The sequence below is a fragment of the Microtus oregoni genome, unplaced genomic scaffold (assembly GCF_018167655.1).
Source record: "Microtus oregoni isolate MIOR12 unplaced genomic scaffold, Mior012 000024F_ref0000369, whole genome shotgun sequence".
Classification (NCBI taxonomy): domain Eukaryota; kingdom Metazoa; phylum Chordata; class Mammalia; order Rodentia; family Cricetidae; genus Microtus; species Microtus oregoni.
The window spans coordinates 813,865-833,238 of NW_024543083.1; the positions used below are offsets into that span (position 1 = coordinate 813,865).

Genomic DNA, 19,374 nt, shown 5'->3' on the forward strand with positions numbered 1-19,374 from the left:
GAAAGGATAGGAGTGAAGGGGAAAATGTGAGGAGACTGTAGAAGACCAACATGAGAGATTATTTCGTATCTACCTGGATAAATGTCACCAGCTTGGTTATGACTTTACATTACGGTTTTGCCATATGTTGCTGGTGTGGAAAGTAAGGAAGTCATATATAAATGGAATCTTGCTACCTCATTTCCTCCAGATGCATGTGAACCAACAGTGATCTCAAAGTATTGATTTTATTTTTAAATCAGAAACACACTATCTTCAGCTGAATTTCGTACGAAGAAATGGAGTAAAGTATGCATAATTTGGGGTAAAATTAAAGTAACTGTCAGTAAATAGCTTCTTGACGCAATATGACTTTTTCTGTCTATTCTCCCCGGAACTTGTGGTCCTAATCACAACTTGGGTGCATAGAAACACCCAGGACTTTATTTTTATGCAATGTTTTAGTATGAAACAGAAATTGCCTTGCCAAACAATTTAATTTATGAATGTAAATGAAAGGCACGTATGTACGACTCCATGAAATCCAGCTGTGCTTCTGTGAAATGTTTGGGGAAAGGAGATGCTAACTCTCCTTGATGATATAGCCAAAACATAACCAGAGTCTGCTGGCGTGATCTAGATTTAAATCCAGCAGAGGTTTTGTTCAGCTTGCTTTTGCCTGCTTTTCCCGGCCCTTGCTCAGCTGCGTTAGGGAACCCAAGAGGCAGGACTGGTGCAGGTTCTCACACTTGTTTCTAGAGCACTGAAAACTTGGGAAGAGCCTACGGGAGGGAAATGCATATTGTCTCCTGTCTCCTGAAGTGCCCTGCTGGCACTCTTCTCTTTTAGGTGCCAGTGGATTGAATGCCACTGCCATTCCCTTAACCCCAAGTCTGGCAGTTCCTTTGCTATTTTGCCTAGTTTGGGGTGTATATGTGTCTTTGTGTTTCTTATACTTTTTTTTCATCCTAGGGATTTTTGTTATTGTTTGTTTTATTTTGCCTGTTACTTTTCTAAAGGAATAAAAAGGTATAGAGTTGGGGGCGGTGAGAGAATCTGGAAGGAGCTGGAGGAGGGGAAACCATGATCAAAATATATTATATGAAAACAATTATTTTTCAATAAAAAAGAAAATTGGTTTAAGAAAAGATTGTATTGTTCCATAGAGTTGGCGGAGTACCATTTACTCTGGGTTGCATTCCCTGAGGGACAGCATCTCTGCATTCTCTGTCTGGGAAGAAGGGTTGAGGTAGGAGAGGGCTCTGTCAGCAGACAGGAGTAGGAGTGTCTTTGTCACTTTCTCCCACCCCTGTCACAGGCAGCAGAGCGTCACCTTCCATGTTGTCCTCATGAGGACAGAATGCTTCCTGACTAAAGGACCTCTGAAGATATCACACCATCCCAGGGCAAAAAAGTCAACTCGTGCAGGTGTCTTTGCAAGAAAAGACACTTCTGCTGGGCAGTGGTGGCACACACCTTTGATCCCTAGCATTGGGGAGGCAGAGGCAGGTGGATCTCTGTGAGTTCGAGGCCAGACTAGTCTACAAGAGCTAGTTCCAGGATAGGCTTGATAGCTACAGTGAAACCCTGACTCAAAAAAAAAAAAAAACAAAAACAAAAAACAAAACAAAACAAAAAACATTTTCCTTGATTTTCATGTCAAAGTCTCTCTTCCCCTCCTCTCTCCTCCCCTTCTCTTCTCTTCTCTTCTCTTCTCTTCTCTTCTCTTCTCTTCTCTCCTATCCCCCTCCCTCCCTTCTCTTTTCCTCTCCTCTCCTCTCCTCTCTTTTCTCCATCTTCTCCCCATTCCTCTCCTCTCCTCCCCCCCTCTCCTCTCTTCTTCCCTTCCCTTTTCTCCTCCCTTTCCCTCCCTTTCCTCCTCAGCTCTCTTCTCCTCTCCTCTCCTTTCCCCTCCCCTTCTCTCTCTTTCTCTCTCCCCCCCCCACCTCTCTCTCATATAATGCATGAGTGTTATAAGATATGACGGTTCAATGCAGTAAAGTGATTGATCAATAGATAAGTAAAGCCCCTGCAGAATTCACATGAATAGGGGTTTGGTGCATGTGCAAATGTGCAGAGCTGGTTTCTAAAGTTGACACAAAGACACTTGGCTAGGAGTGTCAACACTGGGCTCAATAAATAAGTGACCAATGACGATAATTAGTTGATTTTAAAAATAGGGAAGGATGAGATTTTAAAAATAGTGGAGGAATAGAGTATTGAAAAGCACAGGATAAGCATCCAAAGAGAGCAGGGCTAACCTGAGGAAGGAAGATGTACAGGTTTGGTTTTGTTACCTTGACACAAATGAAAATCACCCAGGAAGAGGGAACTCAGTTGAGGAATTGCCTACATCAAATTGACCCAAGAGCAAATCTATGGGGTAGTTTTCTTATTTAATGAGTGCTGTGAGGGGGCTCTGCCCACTGGACACTGCCACCCTTAGGCAGGTGTCTCTGGATATATAAGAAAGCAAGCTGAGTAAGCCATAGATTTGCTTCCTCCTGGCACCTGGCTCCATTCTTGCTTGAGTTCCCACCTGATTTCTCCCGATTATGGACAGTGACTGGGACAGGTACACCAACCTCCACCGATGCTTCTGACCATGGTGTTTATCACAGCAACAGCAAGAAAAGTCGGAGAGAAGGGAACCAGCTGAAAGTGGGGAGCACAGGAAGGTCAGCAGGGGGGAGAATGAATGAGAACAAAGTCTAACGGCACACATGGATGAAGATGCCACAACATGCCTCTTAATATTTATGTCAACTTAAAATTAAAAGAATAATTTCTTGGCAGGGGCGTCATTGAGATAGAGTTTCTCTGTGTATCCCTGGCTATCCTGGAACTTGTTCTGTAGACCAGACTGCCCTCAAACTCAGAGGTCTACCTGCCTCTGCCTCGCAAATGCTGGGATTAAAGGTGTGTGCCACCACCTCTCAGCAATAAAATAATTTCTAATAAGATGATATACTAATTTTATTAATGGCTTAGTATTATGTCTAAAAAGGCCAGGATTTTTGATAAAGGTGACAGAATCAGGGGCTCTGGGAAGGAGCCCGATGGAGAGGGTGGCTTCTCACCCGCCCCAGCAATGCACTGCAATATCCCTGATGAAGATGGTATTCCTTTTGTTCCAAAGAAGTCTCAACCAGGAGCAGATACTGCAAATGCAAGCCGGCTTTGCTGGTGCACTGACTTTAGGATCTAGAAGGGACTCCTCAAGACCTAGCACTAATAAAGATCCTCCTAGCACGACAGATCACCTTCACGACTTGGTTAGTGGTCAGTACTTCCAGGAGAAGGCATTAGAAAGCAGAAGACAGAACATCCGTTCCCTCACCGCATGGTTGCCACCAGGAAGGAAGAGGGACCTTCAGGGCAATGTTTAGAGGCTTCAGAGATGGGATCACACCTTCCTGGTCTCTTGGGTACATAAGGCCTCTTGAACTTGTCCAGGCATAAGCTGAGCATCCATAGCTGACAAAATTCTCAGCAGCATGTTGGCCTTACTACCTGAGTCTTGGATCTGGAATACTGCAAGGCTCCAGAGTCTGTCCACAGCACTCCCCTGGGAGCTTTGGCATGCCCTTGAGGTTGGGCACAGGAGTGTGGTAGGGTGGGGAAAGGCCATAGTAGGGAATAAGCCCAAACCATTAATAACTCCTTTCTTTCTAAGCACGCTACTGTGAAGAGTAAATTGATTATAATTTCCAGAGGGCTTTTGGCTATCGGTATTACAATTAAGAAACAGAAAACCCAAGCTACAGAAACATACCAAAACCACAGGCTGAACCACAGCTGTTAGAATAATTCCTTGCCTGCCCCAAGCTCAGAAAAGCAGTATCCTGGCAGGACATGTTGCTGCACACTACAGTCACAGGCAGGCTGCCTTCTCCAAAGGCCCAGAAAGAGAACAACCTCCTGACCCATCTCTTCAGCAAGTCACCTCTCCTGTGTCTTCCCAGGATAGACCAGAAATAATAACCCTTTAATACAGTTCCTCATGCTGTGGTGACCCCAGCCATAAAATTATTCCATTGCTACAGCATAACTGTAATTTTGCTGCTGTTATGAACAGGCACGTAAATATCTGATATGCAGGGTATCTTATATACAACCCCCGAGGGCTTGCAACCCACAGGTTGGGAGCCGCTGTCTTAGAGCTTTATGTAGACAACCAACATTGGAGATCATTAATGATATCTAGGGCCCCTAGAAAGTCTGTCCAATCTAAGGTCCATGATGTGGGAGAGTTTTCTGTTTTGTGTTGATTTTATTGGTTAATAAAGAAACTGCCTTGCCCTTTAATAGGACAGAAAATTAGGTAGGCAGAGTAGACAGAACAGAATGCTGGGAGAAAGAAGCCGAGTCAGGCAGTCACCATGATTCTCCCACCCGACACAGATGCAGGTTAAGATCTTTCCTGGTAAGCCGCTACACCTTGTGGTGCTACACAGATTATTAAATATGGGTAAAAGCAAGATGTGAGAATTAGCCAATAAGAGGCTGGAACTAATGGGCCAGGCAGTGTTTAAAAGAATACAATTTGTGTGTTGTTATTTCAGGTATAAAGCTAGCCATGTGGGAGCTGGGTGGTGGGAAGCGGCCCGCTGCTCCTATTTCAACAGGTCCAGCCTGAGAGAGGCATATCGGTATTTGTAGAATGACTTCAACTCAAGCATAGAGCTTGCCAGATGATTCCCTTAGGATAGCCTGAGCTATATGTTGAGCCTCCTTTGCTCTCCTGCTCTGAGGATGGTGACAGAGAAGAATGGAATTTGCCCAAGGCTTTCCTGTCTTATATTAGTGTGGTGGTTTGAATGAAAATGGCCCCCAGGGAGTGGCACTATCAGGAGGTGTGGCCTTGTTGGATTAGGAAGTGTGCCACTGGGGGTGGGCTTTGAGGTCTCAGAAGCCCAAGCCAGGCCCTGAGTCACTTCCTCTTCCTGCCAACCAGATGTAGAATTCTTAGCTCCCTCTCTAGCAATATGTCCTCCTGTACCCTTCCGTGCTTCCTGCTGTGATGACAACAGACTAAACCTCTGAACCGTAAACCAGCCCCAATTAAATGCTTTCCTTTATAAGATTTGCTGTGGCCATGGTGTCTCTTCACAGCTGTAGAAACCTTAACTAAGACAACTTATACAATTTTAACAACAATAACAATTTTAGGGTGGGGAAAAGAAAAGCCAAGACTCTCACTTCTCTCCCACTTCCAACCTTGGTAACCGCAGGTCCAGTGGATGTTTCTGTCCATCAGTCACATCCTGATGTCCCAGAAGATGGTGACAGGCATAGACATTTCCTTGTCCCTCTTATGCTTACTACTCTGTGGTTCTAGCACAAACAGAGGAAGTCCTTGGGAGAGATGACCCTGCTTATTGCCATCTTGGGCAGGGAGCGGTTCTTCTGTGAAAACCTGCTTCCTATCTCCAATTTCCTCTCCGTTCTGCACAATGGACCTGCTCAAGCGGATGGGAGAGAACAAAAACAAACAAACGTGTCTTCTTCCTAATGGACCCTGAGAGGTGAGGGAATGTTATAACAGCCCTCATCTTTATCCGTATAGACCAGGTTCTCAACCTGTGGGTTGCACTCCCTTTGGGGGGACGTCACATATCAGATATCCTGCATATCAGATATTTACATTACAATTCACAACAGCAGCAAACTAGTGTGATGAAGTAGCCAATATGAAATACAATATGAAATATGAAAATAATTCTAGGGTGGGGGCACCACAACATGAGAAACGGATGTATTAAAGGGTCACAGCAGTAGGAAGGTTGAGAACCCCTGCTCTAGACTGTGTTCTCTGCTCTTCTTTGCAGCTTAAACAATGATGATTTTCCTAAATCCAATAATGTCCAAGAGTACTGTGGACCCCAAGATTCACGGTCCTTCTCACAGGACTCCATATTAGAAGTCTTTGAGAAAGACTAATCGGCTAATCTAAAATACTCAGTCCACCACTCTGGCTGCTAATTCCTTTATTCTCATTCAGTTATCTGTATTCACTTCAGTGGGGGCCCTTGACCAGGTCTAAGGAGTCTGGCAGGTCAATTGCTGAAATTAGAATAGAACTCCGAGCTAAGTGTGGTGGCCCACACCTTTAATCACAGTGCTTGGGAGGCAGAGGTGGCAGATCTCTAAATTCCACACCAGCATGGTCTATGTAGCGAGCCCCAGGCCCCCCGGGACCACATAGAGAGACTGTCTAGAAACAAAACAGAAAGCAATAGGACTCAGACTCTGGCTTATAAGGTCCTCTGGATTCACCAGCATACTCTTGAGCACAGCACACACTGAGGAGTGCTGGAAAAAAGTGCTTTGCTTTACATATGGTTGCTGAGCAACCAGTGGCCAGGTGAGGGTTCAGAGTTGGGCATTTGCGATTCTGGAGACATTGTTTCTCTTTTACTTCCTGTTTTTACTCCGGTCATCTTAGAGATGAGGTGACCGATTCTCGACTATGACTATAAAGCTCTATTGAATTTCACATTAGCAAAAAGCAATGTCGCCTTTCTTTCCATCTCTGCACCGGCAACTGTGCGCAGTGTGTAATGGTTTGGGAAAGGGAGCTAGTGTGTCAGTTCACACAGCTGTGGCGAATGTCCTGGAGAGCAACTGGAAAAACAGGAAAGATCTCTTCTGGTTGGTGGTCCCTTTACTAGACTGCCATCCGCGGTCCTTTAGTGAGTCAGAACACCATGGTGGAGAAGTGGTGGGGGTCCCAAGTAGCTCCTTTCACGGCGGCCAGGAGAGGGTGGGGGAAGGAGTGCCCAAAGGCACTCACCGAGTGATTTATTTCCTCCAACCAAGCTCCACCGTTTTCAACTTCCTACCACTTCCCCAGATAGCACCACCTGCTCGGGACCAGTCTGGAAGACATTTCACATTCAAGCCGCGCAGCTGTAGATGGAGCCCGCGGCTGTATCTGCGCATTAGGTGCGGGGCTCAAGGCGGCATCTGCACACTTTTTGTCCGCCCAGTCGTTCGTCCCACAGCTGTGCTGCTGTGAGCTTTCCCAGGGAGGCTGAGGGCTGCAGACACTTCACCCTTCCTCCTTTCTCCCCCATCCTTTCTATAGAACTTCCTGAAAAATCTCACTTAGGGTGCCGGTCTGCTAGCCAATGGGAGAGGGAGGCCACACCAGAAGGTGGCTTATTTCCCTGGACACCGAGGCTGTGCGATCAAAGCGGTTCAAAGTTGTGACAGCCACAGGTAGTTTATCCACGATCGTCCAAACCACACATTTGTCCGCTCTTCCTTCAAGAACTGTGAGAGGGGAGAAAGAACCATGACCTTGGGGGACTAGGATGGGTAGAGGACAACAGTCACCCCTGTTCCTTTTCCCATCTGTGGGTGGCGAAGGCTATCACCTGCCTTCACTGCCAGACAGCCGGAAGCAATGAGCCTCTTCCCCTCTGCAAGCCTTTTGCTTCCCCAAATCCACTGAATACAACCTAAACCTTAAAAAAAAAAAAAAAAAGCAAGATGTGTACAGAAAACAAAACAAAACAAAAAACCCCACTAACTGAAAATGCGGCTCCCCTTCCTCAGACGCTAAAAATAGAAGGATAGTTTCAGGTGTTTTTTTTTTTCAGTATTTATTACATTTTTGTTTTTGAGACATATACAAACAATCCATTCTCTTCCACCACACACACACAAAACAGCCATTCTTGTGATTTTATAAAGTGCATTTCCCCTCTACCATTGTGTACAAAAATATTTCTTAAAACCATGCAGGAGGTTTTGGACAAGGCACTTTTAGGCATAGGGTGAGGAGGACAAGCCATCTGCTGAATATTCACATTTAAGCAAAAGTGCCATATCCTGTCATGGATAGTCTAGAAGTCCTCGTGGCCCGGGGGTCTCTGGGACCGAGCAGCAAAACTGTGGAAACACTCACAGCTTTGTGGGTTGAGCTGGGGGTACCTTACAGCCTGCAGCAGGAGGAACTACTGCTCCTGACTTCCTGTCCTCTGCTTCAGGACCGCTGCAAGACTGTCTCATAGGGAAGATCCCGCTATAGGGAAGATTCCATGATTTCTGGAACAACTTATCTCCAGGTACGCGAAGACCTTCCTGGAACAAACAGCCAGCATGCAGCTTACATCTCAGGGATAAAACAACTCGAACCATTGATTCAAGTTGCTTCCGTTTCTGGAGAGCTACAGACTTCCACTATTTCTTACTAGCTTTCCTATAAAGAGCTCACACAGCACTCAAATGCTTCTTGTAAGAAGCACGGAAAACTTGTTTACCAGATGAAATTTCGTAGCCCAGCTTATTTACTGTAGCCATTCTGCAAAAGCATCCCAGAGGATTTGGGGAAATAAATATGAAACAGAAATAGAGTTGCCCTTCCCTTCCTGGATTATAGTGTCTGGGATGGACACTGGGGTCAGGGTCCATTCATCGCTGTAACCAAGGGTTGCACAAAGGCAGATCTCCAGGCCAAGTTTGCCAAGGGATCTTCAAGCAAGGGGCCTGTCACCCTCTGAGGCGTGTAGGTTTGTCTACGATGATGAGCTAGGAGTAAAGCGTAGTCTCTCAAGGCAGCTCCCGGGGCTATCTCAGAGTCACGGGACAGACTGGGTCAGAAGGAGGAGGGTTGTACAGAGAGTCTTCAGAGTCTCAGTGAGTGGCAGCAATGAGGAGGGAAGTGGAGAAGAGTCTTGGCAAGCAGGTGAAGACATGTCCTCTGGGCTGAGCGCTGGGGTGCCTATCCCAGGTGTGCTGGCTAGGGGCTTTCAATCAGCGCCCCTAGCAAGAAAGCTGGGACAAATCTGGGTAAAAAGGGGCAGGGATTTATATCTGCTTCAGAGGGGATAAATAATGTGGAATTACCATATCTCATGTTATGACATGGAATGTCTGAACACCATTCCACACCACTGAACAGACTTCATGCTGTAGTTAGTGGGGGCCCTTTTCTTCTGAAAATGATCTCTAGTCTGCTACTCTTGAGTAACCGTGCAGCTGGCTGCCTTACTGCACCAGGAAAAGAAAACTTAGCCCAAGATGAACCATATGACCCATAAGAGCTCAGTTTTGCTTGCATCCAATTTAAATCTAGCAGCTCCAATCACCATAACTGGAACATTTAAAGTATATCCATCTAGCAGAGATATGGCATGCTTACACAACACACAACCCCACCCGACTTCAACCCGACTTACGAATGTGATTTTCCCACAGACATCAGCATGCAACCCCAGAGCGCTACCCATCTGGGAGGGCCACAAAGCACATGGTACAGACCAATACCAGATATAGGGATAAGAAAATCAGACAAAATAGCACTTAAAAAGTTAAAACACTTTAAACTTCAAAAGTGGAAAAAAAAAGATAAAAAAATCACACATGCTAAGATCAAAAACATTTGCTACCTGCCTGATGCTAACTTCCAAAGCCAGAGGGCCCAGGATGTCATGTTCAGCGCCTCCCCGCGCACCCCTGAATCCATGATACCCTGCGCCTCTTTCCCTCTAGCCTCAGGGAAACTTTGCTTCAGCAAGAAAAAAATTAAACAGACATTTTACCAATTTTCCAAAACAAAACAACGCCCCTAGAGTTCTACAAATATGCATGTAAAAATAGTTTTCCAACTTCCCTGTAATTTTAATTTGCCCAAGAGAAAATCACAGGTTGTGGGGGTCCATCCGATAGTAACAGTTCCAGGAGTCTCGAAATACCACTTGATAATACACTGCAGTCCAATATGGTTCAGAAAAAAATTCATCTCTGATACCTCAGAGTTGACAAACATTTAAAATAGCATAGAAAAACTCGGTGAGGTTTTTCTTCCCTCCCCTTTACAATACACACCATAAATAAAAGCTCCCAATCAAGGTCCTTGGGGGCTTGTGAAGCATTCCGAATGTAACTATATACTGCGACAAATTGAAGCATTTTCTGGAGGCTTCGAGGATATCCCAAACATGCTGTTTGAAAGTCTCAGATGCAGCATTGAAGTGGACGCTCCAGGAGAGGAGAGCTACAATTCTCCCGTGACCAAAGCAGCTCACGCACCAGCTTGGCAAAGAGCTAGTCACTGAGCCTTCCTGTAATTTGGGGGTGAAACTGAGTGCTTAGAAAGCGCCCCCAAAAGCCAAGGGGAAAAGCTAGAACTTTCGACTGTCCCACCTGGTCACAAAGCTGACTCCAAAAGGAGATCAGTGACTTTCTAGTAACTGGTGTGTGCCCCCTATTGGAATATAAAGGAGGGGTCAGGAAGAGGGGAGAGGAAATGCCTATCCCAGCCACAAGCTACTTATTTGCTTTGATTATCTTGTCTGGATCACTGGCTGGGCTGTGGAGGAGAAGAAAGGAACCGTGGAGCAGGAGCTTGCACAGAACGGGGCAGCCTCCGTCTCTCTTCTGCAGTTGCAGGCTATCAGGCTAGTGTGTCACAGAGCCAACATAAAGGCCACTCTGAGGATGTGTGGAATGAAGGCAACGTGAAGAAACGTAAGGGTGGGCAGGGCCCCCCCCCCCCCCCCAGGTCAATGGTCAGGCTGGAGAAGGCTGGAGACTGGTGGCCTCTGGGTGACTGACTTCGTACGTCCAATGGTAGAGGAGAGGCCAGCTTCCTCCACTCTTGCCCGCTTGGCTCCTCTCCAGACCACCCTGGACCATCCTATGCCTTCCTTTGTGGCCAACCTGGATGCCACAGAGGACCAGCACACTGCTCTCCTCTGAGCAAGGAACCAGCCGTGACGGAAGCGTGCCGGAATTGCTGGTTTACAAAAGATGTGAACAGGATCCTGTCTTTTCAAAGACCCTGCCCAGTGGCAGTTCAGCTTCACTCTTGTCTTGAGGTCTCTACCCCATCTGGGTCAGAGGCAGACTGTCCAGGGCACTCACTAGTAGTAGGGTCCCAACTTTTCATAGCCCAGGTAGCTAGGCCACTCTGGAAACAGGCCGTAGGAACACCGGGGGCTTCCGAACTGGTCAAAGGATATTCCAAAATCTGGTCCATTGTATGGCTCAATCACTCTCTGAGGGGATCGGAGTTCAGCCCGGATGATCCTGTAGTTTTTGCCTTTGTTGCTGTCCCAGTAGGCCTGGCCATTACACTCATAGCACACAGCAAACTCCATCCTTTCGTAAGACTGAATTTTCTCAGGTAAGCTGATGTCAAAGGAGAACGTGTCCCTGTCTGAACCAGCATAAGTGTCCTTCACATACCGACAAGGGAAGTCTGTGAAGCTTTTCCAGGTGTCAAATGTCATTCTGATCTTCACAACCTTCTCGAATGCCAGGTTCTGGACCTTCACGGTGCCCGCAATGGCTTTCTCCTTCAGCACGCAGTTCTCCAGGCAGACATGGTTGGTCTGAAGCCGATTTCTGAAGTCTAAGTAGTCTGCGGAAGGCTGCGGGAAATCCAAGACAAAGCTCTCGCTCTCCGCTGTCGTCAGACTCACGATGTTGTCGAGGAGCTCGGTGATGTTAAACGGAATATCTAGCGGGTCATCGAATTCCGAGAACACTTTGACCATTGTCAGGGCCAGCCCCTGATTGTCAGCAAAGGACACCCGCTTCTTCACCTTCTTCTCCTGCACCGTGGGGGCCACCATGCCGCTGCCTTCGTCCTTACTGCCCAGCTGAATACAGGGTCTCAGGGGCTTGCTCAGCTTTGGGGAGATCTTGAAGGTAAAGCGTTCCCGGCGCAGAGAAGGGGCCATGCTGCTGTAGCTGTATTCTATGTCCACAGCCATCACGGGACTAGATGAGCGGGCTAGAAATCTGGCCAAAGGGAGATGAGAGAAAACAGTAAAGAGGTCAGAGAGGTGTTTAAACCGTCTCTCTGGCAGAGACTGAAACAATGCCGCCTTTCTGCTGGAGTAGCACGCACTCCCCTGAGGTCTCAACAGGACACAGGTTTCAGAGAAGGTGGGGAGGGGAGCAGGCAGCTAGAAAGAGAAGCTAAGATTAAAACCAACAAAGAGAAGAGCACGTAACTCAATAGTTTCAAGGCTAATTCATGAGTTTTCTGCTAGGATATCTTGGGCCCTCCTGTATGCTAATATACCACAGAAGGAAATAAAAAGGGCATTAAGAATTATGGTTTTCTATTGTTTGCAGAATTACTCATTTATTTGACTGAAAGAATCCCCCCCCCCGCCCGTTATGTGGAGTATATGCCCCACAAGGAGCTGATCTGATGATTGTGTTTGGTAAACACTGAAGTCTATTATTATTTGACAAACACAAATTGTTTCTGTTTCAAAGTTGAAGAAATGACCCAGCAAGCAAAGGTGTTTGCCACCAGGCCTCACAGGGTCACTTCAATCCCTGGGACCCACAGAGGATGGAGGGAACCATTCCCACAATTGTCCTTTGACTTTTACACATGCGACAGGCACACACTAAATAAATAAGTACAACAGAAACCGTATGCACACCTTGTGGAGCGGCTGACACACTTAACACACATTGCCTCATATTTGGGAGGTGAGGGGAGTATATTTAAAATCTACTCTAAGCAGTTTTCAAATCTATATTCTCATTGGCTATTGTAGCCACCGTTCTATTACATATTCAATGTCTTGCCTAATTTTTAGAGTCTACTTGACTATGTGTATTTGCCTTTCTGTGATTGGCTTATTGCACTTAACACAGTGACCTCTAGGCTCAATCTCCATGGTTCTACAATGACACCATTCCATTTTTGTCTCTAGGAACAGCACTCCACTGGGCATACATAAGGCATGTTCTTTGTCCATTCACCCACTGAGAGACACTTAGCTAGATTTCATATCTTGGCGTTGTGTGGTGTTACATGAATATGGAAGTATGGATGTCACCTCAATGCACTGATTTCCTGCCCTTTGAATAACCACCCTGTAGCAGAATCGCTGGGTCACATAGTCACTTAATTTTTAATTTTTTTGAGAAAACACCAGTATTTTTGTAGTAGTTGTATTAATTTGCATTTCTACAACTTTCTTCTTTTTGAAAGATAACCATTTTAGCAGGTATAAAGTATGAGCTCCTTATGGCTTTAATAGCAAATCCTGGCTTAATAATACAAAAGCATCATATTTTTAAGACAAATATTGACTTGGTGTTTGCCATGCATCAGGTATTATGCTGTTATACACTGGGATTCAATGATGAGAATGGACACAGATTTATTTTCACTGAACTTTTGGGGAGGTTTTTATGGTCTAGTTATCTTTCTTTAGAAAAAGACTGAGTAGTTTATTCCTTTATACTTGGACATACAAGGAGGTATTTGCTTTGCAGACAGGTGACAACAGTTGCCATAAAAATTAGAACCAGCTGGATGGTGGTGGTGTGGTGGCACATGCCTTTGAGTTCCAGACTTAGGAGGCAGAGGCAGGTGGATCTCTGAGTTCGAGGATAGCCTAGGCTACAGAGTTCCAGGATAGCCAGGGATATGCAAAGAAACTCTCTCTCTCTCTCTCTCTATATATATATATATATAGAGAGAGAGAGAGAGAATATATATATATAGCAAATGTATATATACATATATATATATAGCAAATGCAATCACATTAAATATTAGCTTAGTTAAAACTTTGAAAGAAATGTAAAAGTGGCTCGCAGCCATGCAAACTATCCAGCCGTAAAAGTAATTTAAGAAAGTCAAAAGGAAGTTGAATGTGGTGGTGTAAGCTTGTAACCTCAGCTATTAAGAAGGCTGACTGGGGGGGACTGCAGGTTCAATGATGGCCGGGTTAAATAGTGAAATTTCGTCTATAATTAATTAGCTAAATTAAAAAAAAAAGACATTTTATATCGGAAATGTTTGTTTTACCTGTTGGATTAGGAAAGAACTAGAAAAGACTATATTTTTTCGGGGGGGGGTGGTCAAGACAGGGTTTCTCTTGTGTAGCTTTGGAGCCTGTCCTGGAACGCACTCTGTAGACCAGGTTGGCCTTGAACTTGGAGAGCCACCTGCCTCTACCTCCCGAGTGCTGGGATTAAAGGCATGGACCACTGTGCCTAGCTAAAATGTTATCATGTATTGTTAATGTGAAAAGGAGACAAAACTGTACACAAATAGATAAGAAAGAAAATATTATGTATACAGAGATATAGTATATACCCATTGGTTGTTTCCCATGGTTTCAGCTCTTTGCAGTCCATTGTGTTTCAAAAATATTAAAATAAAAATTCCATAAGTAATTATTTAAATTGTGCACCATTTATTCTAAGCTATTGGAGACCATCCCATCTGGAGGAGACCTGCTTCTTCCAGGAAGCCAATTGTCTCCTGGTCGATAGATCCATGATACATTTGCCACCAGCCCGTTAGGGACTTAGAGCCATCTCGGGTATCAGACAGTTGCAGGATTACAATGTTGTTGTTCAAGGAATCTTTGTTTTCCTTCATAATGACCCAAAAGTAGAAGAGCAGCGATGTAAATGAGGTCCTTGGGCATATAACACGGAAAGACAGACGACCCGTGGGACTGTCGAGCAGGGAGTGTAGAAAATGCAGACAGACCCCCAGGGCTGCCTGGGAACCCTGTTGCGCACCGCCTGTAGATAGCAGGGACCATTTTATGGTTAAAAATGTCAGACTAGGTATGTGACATATTTCCTTAAAGTTGTTTCCTGCTTTGTGTTTCCTTATATCATCTCAAACAATACTGCGTCTATAATCAGAAGAAAAAAAAGAGAGAGAGCTTTAAGACAGTCAAAGCTACCCTGACACATCATTAGAGCCCTTCACCCTTTTACTGTTCTTATAATGGCAGGTTTATAACAATGGTCTGAGCTAAAGAAGCGAGTAAGGAAACCTGGGCTGAAACCTCAAATCTGAGACAGCAGGTTCCAAACATCTGCCTTGTTCTGGCTAAAGTGAAGGGATCAGGTGGGTAAAGGTGTGATGGCAGGGAGGGGCCTTGTGCAGAGGCTACCATGGCTGCCTGAAAAAATATGGCATCTTTTGACAAGCTGCTCATCTTTTGGCAAGTGCTGGAGGACTGGTGCATTTGACTCAATAAATACTCTTCCTTTTAACTTCTGAAGCTGGATAACCCAATGTAGTGAGAAAAAAAAAGTCGGTGCTGGCCTATGCTTTTGGTTCCAGCACTTGGGAGGCAGAGGCAGGCAGATCGCTGAGTTTGGAGCCAGCCTGGTCTACAGAGCTAGTTCCAGGATAGCCCAGGCTACAGAGAGAGAAAGAAAGGGGTGGGGGTAGGGAGAAAGGGAGAGAGGGAGAAAGGGAGAGGGAGAGAGAGAGAGAACAAAGACATATCAGGTTCCCTCTGTACTTTTTTTGTTTTAATAGTTACATTGGTTTTGTGGTACAAGAAGCCTGGTTACCCTGTTTTGCCTCTGAATCTGGGCACTTTCCCAAGTGGCCATGGCTAAGGGCTTCTTGCACCCACAAACCAAGGCCTCACTACTTCCCATCTTGTGAAGGAAGTCCTCCAGGGAAAAGTTTCAGAGTGAATTTGCTAAGTCTGTTCTCATGTCCCTGCACAAGACTGTTGTTCCTGGAAAGCGAAATTGTGACCAAACTGTCTTTACAAATGATCAGAGAGCTGACTAACTTTATTTTACAAGACTCACTACTTAACAAATTGGGTATAATTTCTCCCTGGCCCACTACGAAAATTTGTTAGAGACAGTCCTTCTGGTTCAACTTTAGCGTAGGTATTTTTTTCTACCATTTAAATATGCATGAAAACTGAACACCAGGCATATAACAGCACGGCTCCACATTCCAGTGCCTCCCCACAGCCCACCCTTGAGAAGCTGAGAGTGGGTCGGGTGGGGGAGTCGGAGTTCCTTCTCTGCCAGGCACTTCCTCCTGGTCTGAGTCAGCAGCACAAGGCCAAGTGTCCCCCTCTTCAGTTCCTGCAAACTCTAGGAGCAGCCTCAGCCACGCTTTCCCGAAAATCTTTGAAGCACCCTGTTGGAAAATGGAGCGAAATGGTCCTGCTACTGTGGAGGCGGACGCTAAAGCACAGAGAGCGCTGAAGACTCCCCTCCCTGGAGACCCCGGAAGGACTCCCCGGGTTCTAGTCCCGAGTGGAGCTGACGCCGTTGGTGAGGTTGTAGTGTTGGACCCCAGGATGTAAATGTGTACCAAACTGTAAGAGCAGGAAGAACTGAAGGTGGAGAGACATTTCTAACCAGAGCCAAGGCTAAGAAGACTATCCAAGTAGTATTTTCAAGTATAAAATATGCTTTCTTCGCAAGACTCTTCCATGAAAGGCGAACGTGAGGTTATAATGGGCCAGGAGTTACCACTGGGACTCCTGCCCTGTGAAATTGCATAAGCAGGCCTGGCTCAGAACCCCTTCATTTTTTTTTCTGGGTGTCGCCATCACTACAACTTAAGGACATTTACCCTTGTGGCCCCTATCAAGGGTATGATGTGACGGTCGTCCTCACAGAACATTCCAGCTTTTATTAACCTGACTCTCGTCCAAGAATCGGTATACCAAAGTGCTTGTTTGAATTTAGCTTTCCTGACGTTCTGCCCAGGATGTCACGGCAGACTGTGTCAGGGATAATGGACACTTAGAAGTACTCCCAGCCGCTGAGACAGTCGGGCAGTAGGTAAGTCCCCGAAGGCAGGCAGCTGGACAGGTGCTTCAGGAAACACATCCATACCCACACAAGCTTGGAAGTACCTCAGCCATCTATCCCCCCACTCCTCCCCCCCACTACTCCAGTCTTTTCCTCTACTGAGGAAACAAGCAGAAACAGAGAACATGGATGTTCATTTGAGCCGGTAGAGTGTGACATAGGATCTGGTACAGTAGTTGCAGGACAGGATCCTTGGAGTAGGAGCTGTTTCCCAAGGACAGTCAAACATTTTAACGTGGATGCCTCAGAGGTTGACCTCTGACGAGGGACTGGACCATGTTTGGGACCCTTGTAGAAATACCTTCCCTGTTCTCGGAAAATAATGGGGTCTCTCAAGATACTGGGCAGTCTTAGAAGTCCAGCGATAGTTCTTTTTATTATCTTTGACGAACCTGAACAGAAAATAACCCCATGACCTTCCTAGTTGCAGGCATTTGAGCCACTGCTTTTGGGTTGTGCCTTTCTTTCAGCACCCCTTCCTCTCCGACATGAAAACCAGACTAACAATAACCCACCAGCAACACTACATTACATAAAAATCCACAGCCAGGTTGTACGTGGACACCACCGTCTACTCCTCCCCCCTCCAGCAATCCTCTGTTCTCTCTGCAAATGTTTTGCTGGTAATTTTACATATAAAAAGTTGACATTGCCTCCCTTTTGTGCAAAGACCCTAATTATTACAGCCTTACTGTGTACGTCGCAATCCTTGGAGATGTTTGTGAATAGAACTGAGTAAGGAGGGTTCAGATAATTCGAGACAGTCCTCACCACCTAATAACGTCCAAAGGCACCGTGGGGCGCGGGCCTAAGAAAGCCCCTGTCCAGCCGAGCTTTAATAAACAATCTCCCTGGCCTTGAGGTTTCTCCTCTGAGATCCCTCCCAGCTCTGACCTCCTGGGTAGCTAACAGGGCTCTGAAGGTTCTCTTTCCACTAACTTTCCCCTAAATGGCCCCCATCTACTTCTGTGGTCCTTCAGCTGTTTCCACTTTCTCCCTGGCTCCTGGACGTCTTTGCTGAATGAACCATTTCCTTTCCTGCCTAGGCTGAAGAAACCCTTTTTTCTCCTGGACCCTCGCGCAGCGACAGGGCCCACTCACGTCGTCTTTTTTTTTTTTTTTTAAGTTTTTTCTTCTCTGTTTCGCTCTGGGCCTACCATCCACTGTTCTGAAACTAAGGTTCGGTTCACAGACTTTTCTCCGAGTTTAAAAAGGTGTCTGCGAACAGATCCCTGGGTGCAGGTCAGCGAGTCACTCTCCCACCAGTCACTCTCCGACGGTGATGTGCCTGCACCCCGCCCCCAAATCTCCCCACGTCGCCTCGGTCTGCACCTACCTCTCCCGCGGCGCGGCAGCCCGGGCCCCTGCTCGCTGGCCTCATGGGAGAGCCTGAGAGAAGTGGCAGGGGTGACTGTTGCCCCTGAACTACGTGAGCCTCGTGAGCCTCGGAGTGTCCCGGAGGTAGGGCCTGGGCTTAGTTCCCGGAGACGACTAAGGAGGAGGAGCCCAAGTTATCACCCCAGGGCGGGACCTGGAGACGGGACGGCCCAGGCTGGAGCAACGCCTCGCGAGCACCCCCGCGCGTTCCCGGGTAGAGCTCACCCCTACTCTGTCGCCCTAAAAGACCCAAGACTACCTTGTTCGTGTGCAGCAAAGGTTGACCTGAACCAAAGTAGGGACAAGTCCACTCAACTTGGAGTCAGGGCTTGGACACAGTTTTCTCATACCTATCTCGTAACGGGAAACTGAGGCCCCGCCGACTTGTATTTGGACTCCAGATTCCGCCGCAAAAACCTGGAATTACTCTCCAGAAGTATCAAATCTCAGGTTGGGAATGTGCCATGTTGGGACTTGCCACATTTTTTTGTTGAGGACAATTTCCCTGGCCACGTTCCGCGGGGCTAATCCCGTGCGGGGATCTCGGGGAACCCCTCTAGACTCCATCCCAGCTCGGGTCCCCGAGATGTTTCACCACGTGGAAGCCACAAGCTACCCGAACTCAGTTAGGGTGTCCTGCCACCTGCGTGTCTCTGTAAGTGGGACGACAAATGGCAGGGAACAGAGGGGGGGGGGCTCCCCCGAGCGCCCCTCACCGCAGATTTCCTAGCCCTGCACCTTGAGCTCGAGGCTTGGGGAGGTACGTACCGAGTACAGCTCTTGAGAACCGAGGGCAGACCCTCCAGCCCACCCCACCATCTGCCCCGGGTGACAGTGACAGCGACCACGACGGCAAAAGTGGGGCAGGGGCTCGGCTTGGTCCGTGCGACAGCAGCCCGCTCACCTGCTCCCTGGATTGCAGCACTCTGGACTCCGGCTCCCACAGGCGGAGGCACACTAACTTTCTAGCCACCTTTCCCAACGAAGGGTGCCATCCTAGCCCTTCCCCCTCCTTAACCGTGAATACCGAACGCAGCCAGTGAGCACTCCCAGGACGGACCAATAGCCACACTTGGGACACTCCGCCACGTGATCTGCAGCCGTGCGGTGAGTGACAGGGCTCGATTCCAGGATCTGGGAAGGGGACGGCGGGTCACAGTTTCATCAGGAGCCGGGGACCCAAGCCAAGGGGAGGAAGCGATTTCCTACACTGGAACGTCCAGCTGTAGAAACTGACTGAGGAGCGTGGGCTGCGTGTAAAGTTCCCCCTTGCTACCCAGGTTCTAACCGGTCGTGTCCCAGGTGTAGAAGGCGCTGTTGTCCTTCCATTGGCCCCGCCTTCGCCTTAGAAGGACAATAGCCCCAGGGTTCACAGATGACTGTGACCTTCTCAGAGCGCGGGGCGGGACAGAGTTCTACATTCCCTCC

The 19,374-nt window shown here is 47.1% G+C and overlaps 1 protein-coding gene across 3 annotated transcripts; it reads right to left on the reverse strand.

Annotated features, from left to right (window-relative positions):
• Nucleotides 1-7,575: 7,575 nt before the first annotated feature.
• Ppp1r3b (protein phosphatase 1 regulatory subunit 3B) lies at nucleotides 7,576-18,744 on the reverse strand. 3 transcript variants are annotated; one of them, XM_041674012.1, is made up of 2 exons: nucleotides 18,715-18,744; nucleotides 7,576-11,736 (listed from the first exon to the last, which is right to left on the reverse strand). In XM_041674012.1, exon 2 carries the CDS (start codon nucleotides 11,706-11,708, stop codon nucleotides 10,854-10,856), a length of 855 nt encoding a protein of 284 aa, XP_041529946.1. In that variant the 5' UTR covers nucleotides 11,709-11,736; nucleotides 18,715-18,744; the 3' UTR covers nucleotides 7,576-10,853. The 3 variants fall into 3 exon arrangements, 2 of the variants coding, with proteins under 2 accessions (XP_041529946.1, XP_041529945.1); XM_041674011.1 differs by lacking the exon at nucleotides 18,715-18,744 and adding an exon at nucleotides 17,906-18,030; XR_005976314.1 differs by lacking the exons at nucleotides 7,576-11,736; nucleotides 18,715-18,744 and adding exons at nucleotides 14,099-14,621; nucleotides 17,906-18,019.
• Between the last annotated feature and the right edge of the window lie 630 nt (nucleotides 18,745-19,374).

Excerpts from the sequence above, each read along its gene's own strand:
- Ppp1r3b (XM_041674012.1), bottom strand. The coding sequence starts at position 11,708 with ATGGCTGTGGACATAGAATACAGCTACAGCAGCATGGCCCCTTCTCTG.